This window comes from Pipistrellus kuhlii, unplaced genomic scaffold, assembly GCF_014108245.1.
Source record: "Pipistrellus kuhlii isolate mPipKuh1 unplaced genomic scaffold, mPipKuh1.p scaffold_m20_p_2, whole genome shotgun sequence".
Classification (NCBI taxonomy): Eukaryota; Metazoa; Chordata; class Mammalia; order Chiroptera; family Vespertilionidae; genus Pipistrellus; species Pipistrellus kuhlii.
The window spans coordinates 169422081-169434607 of record NW_023425515.1 but is presented as its reverse complement, the minus strand read 5'-3'; the positions used below and the strand labels follow the sequence as shown (position 1 = coordinate 169434607).

Here is a 12527-nt window from a genome sequence, read left to right as displayed (position 1 = left end):
AGTAACCATTAAGTAACCTAAAGTAACCAGTGATGGTCTCACCTCTCTGGTTGTTGAGAAAATGCCACACAGGTACGGGGAGAGTGTGGATTAGACCTGGAGTACTCATGTGGGCAAATCTTTACTTGGTGAGTTTGACCATCCCAAGAGTCACCTCTGCTTCCTCTCCTTGCATATGGGGATTTAAGTGCAAAGGTCTTGAGAAAGCCTAGTCCTAGGAAAGGCCCAGGACCCAGTACAGCAGCTGGAGAAGAACAGGCTGGCTGGCCTAGACAAGTAAAAGAATGAGCTTTTCCTCCCCTAGTTCGGAGGAAATCATGCATTGTGAAGGAAATGGAAAAAATGAAGAACAAACGAGAAGAGAAGAGGGCCCAGATCTCTGAAATGAGAACCAAGCGAGCTCAGGTATCTTTCTCGGGATCTAGGGTAAGGGTCTTTTGACTGGTGTCCTTAACTGCAGTGTTAACGGCAGCACACATACTGTTGGGCCCCAGCATTACTGAGGCTCCAATTCTGATATCCAGGAAGCTTAACTGGTATCTCATCAGGATTCAGAGAACAATAAGTCAGATATCCTTCTGAGGGTCTTCACGTGGGGACTGTTTCATGCTGACTGTTCAGTGGGCACGCCTGTCCCACAGCAGTTGCCTGTTTCCCCAACCTCCTAGCTGTGTGTGTGTATGTGTGTGTGGTGGAGGTGCAGCAATGCAGGTGTAGTTTGGAGCATTTCCCCTTAGATGAGTTTATTGCTCTGGAGAATCCCAGCCTTCTGATTTTCCAAGTGGCCCTCACCCCAGTTCCTAGAGTGGTTTGGTGCATGCCTAGGCCCCCTGCCAGTCTGTTCCCAGGGCTGTGTTCCTGGGTTGTCAGTCTAGAGTCAGGGCGGGAGGAAGTGAGATGGCGTGGGGTTTTGTCAACTCTGATTGGCCAGTTGCACAAGGAGAGATGTTGCTTTTACTTAGTACTGAAGTCTAAGAGCACTTACATCTTAGCAGTCAGTGTTTTTTTGCTCTTGCCCCAAACAGGAATATGACAACAGCTTTCCAAACTGGGAATTTGCCCGGATGATTAAAGAATTTCGGGCCACCTTGGATTGTCATCCCCTTACTCTGACTGATCCTGTAAGTAAACCCAAAAGGTTTCTACCTTCCCTTCCTGAGTAGGTTTGCAATTAAGAGACAGAAAACTTTGAAGGAGAGCATCGAGAAGTCTTCCCTCAACGTTGAGGGTATTTTTAAGATTCTTTGGTGAGTTGGAATTAGTGAGACCTAGATGAGGGCCTGATTTTTTATAAACTTTCCTCTACCCTACCTTACCTTCTGTGCTCTTGAGTAAATAATGGGGAGGCAGGATCCTAGTGTTAGATCTTGGCTCCTGACTGGGCCAGACCTAGGATTGGAAGGGAGGGGCTCGGGAGAAGCTTTCTTTAATACTGCCCTAACCTTCTGTTGGTTATCTCCTCTCATTCTCTTGAAGATGGAAGAGCACAGGATATGCGTTTGTGTTAGGAAACGCCCGCTGAATAAACAAGGTAAACTCCATTCAGTCAGAAAGGGGCTTTGGAGTAAAAGGATTCCTGTGTCCAGGGAGCATCCCATGAAAATATTCTCCTTCTGCAGAATTGGCCAAGAAAGAAATTGACGTGATTTCCATTCCTAGCAAGTGTCTCCTCTTCGTACATGAGCCCAAGTTGAAAGTGGACTTAACAAAGTATCTGGAGAACCAGTCGTTCTGCTTTGACTTTGCATTTGATGAAACAGCTTCAAATGAAGTCATCTATAGGTTAGTCCCTTGCCTCTTCTCCCCCCTCCCCCCTGCCCTCACCCTATTTGGTCTTTTCCATTCACGACACAGCGGTAACACTGCTCACAGGCATGCTGGACTCTAAAGCCCTTCCTGGCCTCCTCCCATGTTTTCTTTTCTTTTTTAATGTATTTTTATTAATTTCAGAAAGGAAGAGAGAGGGAGAGAGAGCTAGAAACATTAGCAGGCCCACAACTTAGGCATGGGCCCTGACTGGGAATTGAACTGTGACCTCCTGGTTTATAGGTCAGTGCTCAACCACTGAGCCACGCCTCCTGGGCACCAAGGACATTTTTATTAAGATGGGAGATACTGCCAAAACCGGTTTAGCTCAGTGGATAGAGCGTTGGCCTGCAGACTGAAAGGTCCCAGGTTCGATTCCGGTCAAGGGCATGTACCTTGGTTGCGGGCACATCTCCAGTGGGGGGTGTGCAGGAGGCAGCTGATCGATGTTTCTCTCTCATTGATGTTTCTATAACTGTCTATACCTCTCTCTTCCTCTCTGTAAAAAATAAAAAAATATATATATATATATTAAAAAAAAAAAGAAAAAAAAAAAAAAAGATGGGAGATATAGAGCACATTAGCATGTCAACAGAGATGATGCACCGGAAGAAAAGGGGTGGGGAACTGCAGGAGAGAAGTCTGCGGGAAGGTGCTTTAGAGCAGTGTTTCCCAACCTTCTCTCATGATGAGAATCGCCTGGTGGAGTTGTTAAAACACAGATTCCTGAATCCCAACTAAGAAGTGCTACACTAGAATTTTTGGGAACATATAGGTAAAATTGTATACTTAACTAGTGCTCTAAGACAGATTTTATGTACAGAGCACTAAGTTAGGTATGCAATTTTACCTATATGTTCTCAAAAATTCTAGTTTAGCACTTCTTAGTTGGGATTCAGGAATCTGTGTTTTAACAACTCCACCAGGTGATTCTCATCATGAGAGAAGGTTGGGAAACACTGCTCTAGAGAACAAGCAGAAGGCGAACAGGTGGCCTGTGATGGAGCAGGGACACTCCATTGTAACGGGAAGGCGCAGAGAATGTGGGTCAGGCAGGTTGGCAGATTTGAAGGTGGGAAGGGGGGGTTCTCAACAAAAAGGGAGTTGAGGCTGAAGCCAGCTTGGCTCAATGGAAAGAGTGTTGGCCTGCGGACTGAGGGGTCCCGGGTTCGATTCCCATCAAGGGCAGCTGGTTAATGTTTCTCTCTCATCGATGTTTCTAGCTTTCTGTCCCTCTCTCTTCCTCTCTGTAAAAAATCAATAAAATAATTATTTTTTTAAAAAAGGAGGTGAGCCGAAACTGGTTTGGCTCAGTGGTAGAGCATCCGTCTGCGGACTGAAAGGTCCCAGGTTAGATTCCGGTCAGGGGCATGTACATTGGTTGCGGGCCCATCCCCGGTGGGAGGTGTGCAGGAGGCGGCTGGTCGATGTTTCTTTCTGGTCGATGTTTCTAGCTCTCTGTCCCTCTACCTTCTCTGTAAAAAATCAATAGAATATATATATATTTTTTAATTAAAAAAATTAAAAAAGGAGATGAGACCATGTTTCTTTGAATCAGCTCACATAGAGCTTGCTCTGGCTCTGGCTCTGGTTTTAATTCTGGTTCCTGGGCTGCCATATGCCATTTTGCAGCATTAGCAATGCATCTTTGAGTGGATCAGAAGTGAGTATTACCATTGCATTCTCTGAGGCTGGGCAGGCGTCAGGGTTCTTCCAGCATCTTGTGCAGCCACCCTGTTACTGTCTGGGCTTTGCAGACTCAGCAAACTCTAGGACGGCTCTGTCTAATAAAGCACCCACAGCCTCATGTAGCTGTTTTAATAAAAGTTAAATACAATAAAAATTAAATTATTTACTCTCATAAGCCACATTTCAGGTGCTTCTCCAGTCCCATGTGGAAGTGGCTACTATTGGACAGCACAGATCTAGAACATTTCCATCTGCACAGAAAGTTCTATTGGACAACAGTGCTCCAAACTAGAAGTTAACAAACTTGGGCCCAATTTGGTTCACACTCCCTTTTATATGGCTCTATAACCAAGAATGTTTTTTTTATGTGGTTTAAAATATATATATATATATATATATATATATATATATATATATATATTGCCAAAACCGGTTTGGCTCAGTGGATAGAGCATTGGCCTGTGGACTGAAAGGTCCCGGGTTCAATTACGGTCGAGGGCATGTACCCAGTGGGGCGACATTTCTAACTCTCTATCCCTCTCTCTTCCTCTCTATAAAAAATCAATAAAATATATTTTTTAAAAATTTTAAAATTTAAAAAAAAATATATATATAATATATATATATATATATATATATTATATATATATATATATTTTTTTTTTTAAGCCTCGCTGAAGCAAGGCCGACAAAAATTTTGGTTGCCTCCCAAAAAAAAAAAATTGGGGGAGAGAGAGGGAAAAAAAAAAAAATATATATATATATATATATATATATATATATTGATATATTGATATATTGATATATTGATATATTGATATATTGATATATTGATATATATTCTTATTGTTGATTTCAGATAGGAAGGAAGAGAGAGAGAGAAGTATTAGTAATGAGAATCACTGATCGGCTGCCTCCTGCGTGCCCCGCACAGGGGATTGAGCCTGGACATGTGCCCTGACTGGGAATCGAACCCCAACTTCCTGGTTCATAGGTCAGCACTCAACTACTGAGCCACGCCGGCCAGGCTGTTTTTTATGTTTTTAAAGGATTATTGTTTTTTTTGTTGTTGTTTTTTTGTGTGTTTTTTTAATTTTTTTTTTAAAATAAATTTTTATTGTTCATATTATTACAAATGTTCCTTCCCCCCCCTCCTTTCACCCCACCCTCTGCCCTTTCCCCACCCCCCATTGTCCTCATCCATAGGTGCACAGTTTATGTTCAGTCTCTTCCCACATTCCCCTCTCCCCTTTTCCCCAAGAATAAACAGTTCACTCCCCTTCCATACCTCTGATTCTATTATATTCAACAGTTAATATTGTTCCTCAGATTTTTTTTTTTTTAGTTTCCTTGGTTTTTAGATTCACTTGTTGATAGTTACGTATTTGTTGTTCATAATTTTTATCTTTATTTACTTTCTCTTCTGAAAGAACCCCCTTCGGCAATTCATATAATTCTGGTTTGGTGGTGATGAACTCCTTTAGCTTTTTTTTATTAGTGAAGGTCTTTAGCTGACCTTCGAATCTGATTGATAGCTTTGCTGGATAGATTATCTTTGGCTGTAGGTTCTTGCTATTCATCACCTTGAATATTTCTTGCCATTCCTGTCTGGCCTGCATGGTTTCTGTTGAGAAATCAGCTGACAATCGTATGGGTGCTCCTTTATAGGTAACTACCTGCTTTGCTCTTGCTGCTTTTAATATTCTCTCTTTGTCTTTTGCTCTTGGAATTTTAATTATCATGTGTCTTGGTGTGGTCCTCTTTGGATTCCTTTTGTTTGGGGTTCTGTGCGCTTCCTGGACTTGTAAGTTTAATTCTTTCACCAGGTGGGGAAAGTTTTCTATCACTATTTCTTTCAGTATGTTTTCGATATCTTGCTCTCTCTCATCTTCTGGGACCCCCATAATTCTGATGTTGGTTCGCTTGAAGTTGTCCCAGAGGTTTCTTACATTATCTTCAACTTTCTGGATTCTCTTGTCTTCTTGCGTCTGTGGAGGAGTGTCTTCTGGCTCTTTATGTTCCAAATCTTTGACTTGATTCTTGCCATCTTCCATTCTGTTTTTAGGACTCCATAAAATATTTTTTATTTCAGACAATGTATTCTTTATTTCTTGTTGATCCCTTATTATTTCTAGTTGATCCCTTTTCATATCCTCATAGGTCTTGTTTATTTTATCGGCCTTTTCTAGGAGATTCTTGAACAACCTTATAAGTGTGGTTTTGAACTCTATATCCAGTCGCTTTTTGTCCTCCATTTCTTTCGTTTGTGATCTATTTGGTTTAGGCATTTTCGCAGGCAGCTTTCCTGGTGGGGCGGGGTTTCAGGGTGGAGCCTACAGCCTTGGCTTCCATCAGCCCCGCCCTATGCGACTCCTGAGACTCAGGGTCCTTCAGTACTTGTTGCAAGCACCTCTGAGAGAAAGGTGCCCTCGATTTTCGCCTGCTGCCAAACTGTCTGTGCTCTCCCCCAATGAGTCCGGTATTGGGGTTCAGTTCATTTGGTAGTGGGATTGGAGGTGGCGTTCAGAGCAGTCTGGAGCCCCTGTCTCCTTCCCGTCAGGGCAATCCCGTGGCACAGCCGGCCGGCCCTTCTCTGCGCGCAGTGTGCGCGCCTCCGGGACCTCCTTTCGATTCCCCGGAGTCCCGCCTTACAGCACGGCTCCCTATGGATGAGCCTGGGTCCCCGGGGTCTGGCCTAGAATTGGGGTTCAGAGCAGTTGGAGCTGGGCCCAGCACAGTCGGAGCTTTTCTCTCCTTCCCGCTTGGGACTGCCAGCCAGGCACTCGGCCTCCCTCCTCTCCGGCTCCGTCCTCTCCGCGCGCCGCGTGTCTCCGTACCTTGGGCTTTTACAGCTCCTCCGCGCTTCCTTCCGGTTTTCTCCTTGCTTCTTGTTGTAGAATTTCCAGTCAGTCGACTCTCCTGTAGTTCTGGGTAATGTTCATTTTATATTTTAGTTGTATTTTGTTGAAATTGTTGTGTGCGGCTGCGGCTAGTTCCCTACCCGAGCAGCCATCTTGGATTCTCCTCCGGATTATTGTTTTTTAATGTGAAATAGCTACATGACCCACAAAGACTATAACATTTTTGACTCATACTGTAGAGGGTTTCCTTTGGTCTTTGTAGTGTATCTTCTGCTGGAAGTCAGCCGCCGAGTTCAGGCTTTCATCTATGTCTTCAGAATCAGGAGCGGCTGGTGGCTCAGAATGTGGGCCATCCACTTGCTCATGGCTAGTCAGTCCAGCCTCTCTTCCCCCCCCTCTGATTGGCTAGAATTTCAGATTTGTAAGTGGGGCTGAGGTCAGGTGGGACTCCTTTGCAGGAGAGGAGTGCTGTGCTTGAAAAGAGGAATGGAGGACCCAGAAGTTCTGCAGGGGAAGGGCAGCAGGTCATGTTCCAGGGTACATGCTTTGGTCAGAGGTAATACACTCTTCCCTGTCCTTTCTGCTAGGTTCACAGCAAGGCCACTGGTGCACACAATTTTCCAAGGCGGAAAAGCGACCTGTTTTGCATATGGCCAGACAGGAAGTGGCAAGACGCATGTGAGTATTCAAGCATGGCAAGGTATGAGTTTGCCCATGGCGCTGCTCTGGGTCCCTGAAAAGGAAGACAGTGAGTTTTGTGTAGAAAATCCCCTCAGTGTGGATGCTTCATCACCAGATAACGCTTGTTGTTCCTGGTGCAAAGAGGGGCCTTAGTGGGTCCAGCCTCCCACCTTAGGTGTGGCCCACTGCAGTGATGGAGCCAAAGGCTCCTTACCAAGGTCTTCTGTCCCTTCCTTTTGCAGACTATGGGCGGAGGCCTCTCTGGGAAAGCCCAGAATGCATCCAAAGGAATCTATGCAATGGCCTGTGAGTAGTGTCTTCTGCCGCCGGGGGTTGGGCGCAGCAAGCAGGTTGCTTATTAATCCGTGCTCTCTCCCATAGCCCAGGACGTCTTCCTCATGAAGAGTCAGCCGCGCTACCGGAACCTGGGCCTGGAAGTCTATGTGACATACTTTGAGATCTATAATGGGAAGGTAGCTGACAAGGAAACCCTGTTTGTACTGTTGGGGCCTCTGAACTCTCAAGAACCTTGAGGTTGGCTAGTAGAAGCCAAACAATCTATGGGCTGTGAAGCTCTGCCCTGACGTAGGGGGGTTTTGTCTGATGGTGGGATGGTACTCAAGAGTCAACAAGTGCCCTAGCTGTTTTGGCTCAATGGATCAGAGCGTCGGCCTGCAGACTAAAGAGTCCCGGGTTTGATTCCTGTCAAGGGCACATTCTTGGGTTGTGGGCTCTGTCCCCAGTGTGGGGTGTGCAGGAGGCAGCCAATCAATGATTCATTGGACAACAGTTTTTCAGCAACTCAAAGTGTCTTAAATTCATTCTCTTATTCATGTTTCTCCTTCTCCCTTCCTCTCTGAAATCAATAAAAAAAAATACTTAAAAAAAAAAAAAAAGCTGTAATCGGGCTTTAAAAAAAAAAAATCAACAAGTGTGACAGGAATACTCTGCAGGGCTCCTCTCAGATGGGAGCTTTGCCTTGAGTGTGCTCTGTGTTCCCTCCACCCACCTCCTTCACAACTCCTTTTCCTTTGACCACCCATATTCTCATCTTCATCCTCTCTTCCTCCCAATCCCCTTCTGTGTGTGTATGCATGAATAAATACAACTCTCTTCAGTTTTGCAGAGTTGCTTCCTTAGAGCAGATAATAATAGCTATGTTGATTTTTGTTTAATATTTAAAATGCTGATTTTAAAGGGAGAGAGATAAACATAGATTTGTTGTTCCACTTATTTATGCATTTATTTGGTTGATTCTTTTTTTAAAATACATTTTTTTTTAATATATATATTTTTATTGATTTTATACAGAGAGGAAGGGAGAGAGACAGAGAAACATCGATGAGAGAGAGTCATCGACCAGCTGCCTCCTGCACACCCCCTACTGGGGATGTGCCCGCAACCAAGGTACATGCCCTTGACCGGAATCGAACCCGGGACCCCTCAGTCCCCAAGCCGACGCTGTATCCATTGAGCCAAACCGGTCCCGGCTAAAATACATTTTTATTAACTTCAGAGAGATATCAGTGATGTGAGAGAATCATTGATTGGATGCCTACTGCACGTCCCCTACTGGGGTTCGATCCTCAACCCAAGCATATGCTGACCTGGAATGAACTGTGATCTCCTGGTTCATGATGGGCCAACGCTCAAATATCGAGCCACTCTGGCTGGGCAATTCTTTCTTTTTTTTTTTTTTTTTTAATCCTCCCACCCACGGACATATCCCCAATGATTTTAGAGAGGAAGGGAGAGGGAGAGAAATAATCAATATGAGAAACATTAATCAGTTACCTCCCGCACTCACCCCTACCAGAGAGCGAACCTGCAGCCTGGGTATGTGCCCCAACCAGGGATCGAACCTGAAACCCTCTGGTGTACGGGACAACCCTCCAAATGAGCACACCAGCCAGGGCAGGGCGATTCTTGTATGTGTCTCTCTGGTAGATCTGGCAGGGATTGAGCCTGCAACCTTGGCGTGTAGAGAAGAGACGAACCAACTGAGTTACCCGGTCAGGCAGGGCTGCTAATAGGACATTATGTTCTAAGCACTTGTTTCAATTCACTTGCCGTGTTTCCTCGAAAATAAGACCTATCGCATGGAAAGATAAGATATCCCCTGAAAATAAGACCTAGTGCAACTTTGGGAGAAAAAATTAATATAAGACACTGTCTTATTTTCGGGGAAACGGTAGTAATCACAACCACCTTACGAGGAAGTGTGACCATCACTATGCTGCAGGTGGTTCAAATAGCTAGTGAAGCATTAGAATCACATCAAGCTGAGGCAGCTCAGTTCAGAACCCACACCCTCTGTTAGTCTGCCTGCTCCGGTTCTGACTTCCCTTTTGCTGCCTGCCTTTGCTGAGCTGGGACAGGCCCTGAAGGAGGGAGGCATCCGGTGGGTGCCCAGTGCCTGATGGCCTTAGCCTTGGTCCCCTGCCCTCACAGGTGTTCGATTTGCTGAACAAGAAGGCCAAGCTGCGCGTGCTGGAGGACGGGAAGCAGCAGGTGCAGGTGCTGGGGCTGCAGGAGCACCTGGTGAACTGTGCTGAGGATGTCATCAAGATGATCGAAATAGGCAGTGCCTGCAGGTCAGAATTCTGGTGGGGAGGGGCTCCTTTCTCATGCCCAGTTCAGGAACCGGTCCCATCTGGTTCCACAGAGCCCTGCTCTCCCGGCTTGGGGAGGACGCTGAAGGCCTCTGCAGTAAGGAGTCTCTAAGAGGCTCATCAGGATCTGCTCAAAGCGTCTTAAATCTAACCAAGGCAGGCTTCCTTTCTTGATGGGAGGAGCAGCTCTGGGCATGTTCTAGGCTGAAGTGCTGGAGCCACAGCTCCTGTGGGGAAGTGCTCTTCTTCCAGGCCCGAGGCTGTGCATGGAGGCTCGGAGCGAGCTGCCCCTGCAGGGCCCTCACGTTTTGGCAGGTGGTTCATGACAACCCCTCCTTCCCTGTGTGTCCTGTGTCCAGCCGTGCCCCGAGCATAGCGTCCAGTGCTGCAGCTGCCAGGAAACTCACCAGCTCCTCTGCTGGAGGGAGAGCTGCGCGGGAAGGCGGAGCAGAAGCCTGTGACGAAGACCCAGGGCTTCCTGGGCTCTGGCCGCTGCCCTCTCACCGGAGACTGCAGTGGCCGGTGGCTGGTGGCCCGGGCTCACAGCCTGTCTCCGCTCCCCCGTCACAGGACCTCGGGGCAGACCTTTGCCAACGCCAGCTCTTCCCGCTCGCACGCCTGCTTCCAGGTCCTCCTCCGAGCCCAAGGGAGGGTGCACGGCAAGTTCTCTTTGGTGGACCTGGCCGGGAACGAGCGGGGTGCAGACACCTCCAGCGCTGACCGGCAGACCCGCATGGAAGGCGCAGAGATCAACAAAAGCCTCCTGGCTCTGAAGGTAGCAGGGGCTAGCTAGGAGTGGGGACCGCTGGCCGCGGGGAGATCCAGGAGAGGCCCTCAGTTGCACTTGGTGCCCACAGGAGTGCATCAGGGCCCTGGGACAGAACAAGGCTCACACCCCATTCCGCGAGAGCAAGCTGACACAGGTGCTGCGGGACTCCTTCATCGGGGAGAACTCGAGGACCTGTATGGTGAGGAGGGGCTGTGGAGGTGGTGCAGGACATCATCTAGGCCTGTTCTGGGTTTCCTTGGCTGTCTGGGTTTCCAGACACTAACTTGACTGAGCTTCATCCCTGCCTTTCAGTTCCAGGCTCCTCTTTGCCTACCCCAGGGGAGGAAAGGAGGTACTCCGAATATCCTTGCAGCTCTGGGTTTGGGGGAGTCCTTCCTCCCTTACCTGGTGGACAGGGGGCTCTAGAATTCAGAAGGAGGACCTTTGGGGAAGCAGGAGAGAGGCGTCCTGGCTTCTGTGACCTCCCTTGTATCCTTGGCTCCAGCCTAGAATACTGGAAGGGCTATAGCCTTGAATGGCTTTTTATCCCTTCCTTGTTTTATCCACAAGCCCTTCTATCGATAGCTAGAGTCTGCTCCCCTCCAGGAATATCCTCCCGTGTCTGCAGGGAAGAGGGGATGTCAGATTAAGCTCCAATGCCTTCTCCCTAAGGCACCATCCTGAGCCTGGATGAAATGAGGGCTCCTGGAGCCACAGAGCCTTAAGGTGTGACCTCAGTGTGAGGAATGGATCAGTGAAGAGAGAAAGAAGGAGGGGGTGATAGATGTGTCTTTAGCCAAAACCAGTTTGGCTCAGTGGATAGAGCATCAGCCTACGGACTGAAGAGTTCCAGGTTCAATTCCGGTCAAGGGCACGTACCTTGGTTGCAGGCACATGCCCAGTGGGAGCCGTGCAGGAGGCAGCTGACCGATGTTTCTAACTATCTCCCTTCCTCTCTGTAAAAAATCAATAAAATATATTAAGAAAAAGAAAAGAAAAAAAAGGATGTGCCTTTAAAGGCAGGGAACCAACTTTTAAGGAGCTTGAATTAGCAGTGGAGCAGGCTGCCTGGTAGGATGGGTGCTTCATGAGCTCTCCCCCAACACCGGGAGGAGCTTGGAGAAACTCCTCCTGGCAGCTTCTTTCCATGACTCAACCTTTAACCATTCATTCCCTCTTTTGCAGATTGCCATGATCTCTCCAGGCATAAGCTCCTGCGAATATACTTTAAATACACTAAGATACGCAGACAGGTACCAGTACCTATGGCCCTGTGGGCTGGGAGCAGGATGTGGGAGAGGAGAAAGGAATGGCGGTGATGAAAGAGGGAGGAGGCTCTGGGACTCGGTGCTCACTGTTTACTCTGCCATGATTCAGTGAACCTGAGGTTCAGGAATTCTGACATGATGCTAGGTCTGTCCCCATCCCCTCCAGGCCTGGGTAGGGAGTCAGCATGCATGAGGTTCTTTTCCTAGGCCAGAGGCAAAGCTGCTCCTCCATCCCCTGAAGCCTCACGGCTGGCAGTCCTAAGTGTGCAGCACTCTGTGAGTGCCAACAAGGTTGCTGTGGGGTCAGAAACCTTCTTGTTTCCTCAGGGTCAAGGAGCTGAGCCCCCACAGTGGGCCCAGTGGGGAGCAGCCAGTTCAAATGGAAACAGAAGAGACAGAAGCCAGCTTTCAGGAGTCTCTGAGCACAACCAATGTAAGGGCAGGGTGGGGCCTAGCAAGACACAAACATGGCCTGCTGAGATGGGCACTGGGTCATACTCTGTCTCTCCTGTAGTTTTCCAAGGAAGAAGAGGAACTGTCTTCCCAGATGTCCAGCTTTAATGAAGCCATGACTCAGATCAGGGAGCTGGAGGAGAGGGCCATCGAAGAGCTCAAGGAGATTGTCCAGGTGAGCAGCTGGCCTGGCATATCCACCCCCCCAGGCCCGCCGCTGTGCTCAGCACCAGTGCCTGAATGTGACTGGGGCTTTACTTCCACGGGTCTTCAGGCTGGCCTGGCAAGAGGCAGCCCTCTACCCTCGCATTCCTCAACTCTACCTATTCACCCATCCGTTCTTCTAGGGCAGCTAATAGCACACCCTCTTCCTTAGCCTGGCACACAA

The 12527-nt window shown here is 47.7% G+C and overlaps 1 protein-coding gene across 8 annotated transcripts in view; it reads left to right on the top strand.

Moving 5' to 3' along the window:
- The window catches only part of KIF2C (kinesin family member 2C), a 28622-nt gene that overhangs the window by 13354 nt on the left and 2741 nt on the right, over positions 1-12527 (top strand). For 3 of the 8 annotated variants that reach the window (XM_045584755.1, XM_036446169.2, XM_036446164.2), the window contains 13 exons: positions 305-405; positions 1026-1121; positions 1477-1531; positions 1620-1782; positions 6944-7034; positions 7280-7343; positions 7419-7510; positions 9489-9631; positions 10220-10424; positions 10507-10617; positions 11604-11671; positions 12014-12119; positions 12201-12314. In XM_045584755.1, coding sequence (XP_045440711.1) covers positions 305-405; positions 1026-1121; positions 1477-1531; positions 1620-1782; positions 6944-7034; positions 7280-7343; positions 7419-7510; positions 9489-9631; positions 10220-10424; positions 10507-10617; positions 11604-11671; positions 12014-12119; positions 12201-12314 — 1409 coding nt within the window. Of the gene's footprint in view, positions 1-304; positions 406-1025; positions 1122-1476; positions 1532-1619; positions 1783-6943; positions 7035-7279; positions 7344-7418; positions 7511-9488; positions 9632-10219; positions 10425-10487; positions 10618-11603; positions 11672-12013; positions 12120-12200; positions 12315-12527 lie in introns of all 8 variants that reach the window. The other 5 variants (XM_045584759.1, XM_045584756.1, XR_004989333.2 and 2 more) reach the window with 4 other exon arrangements.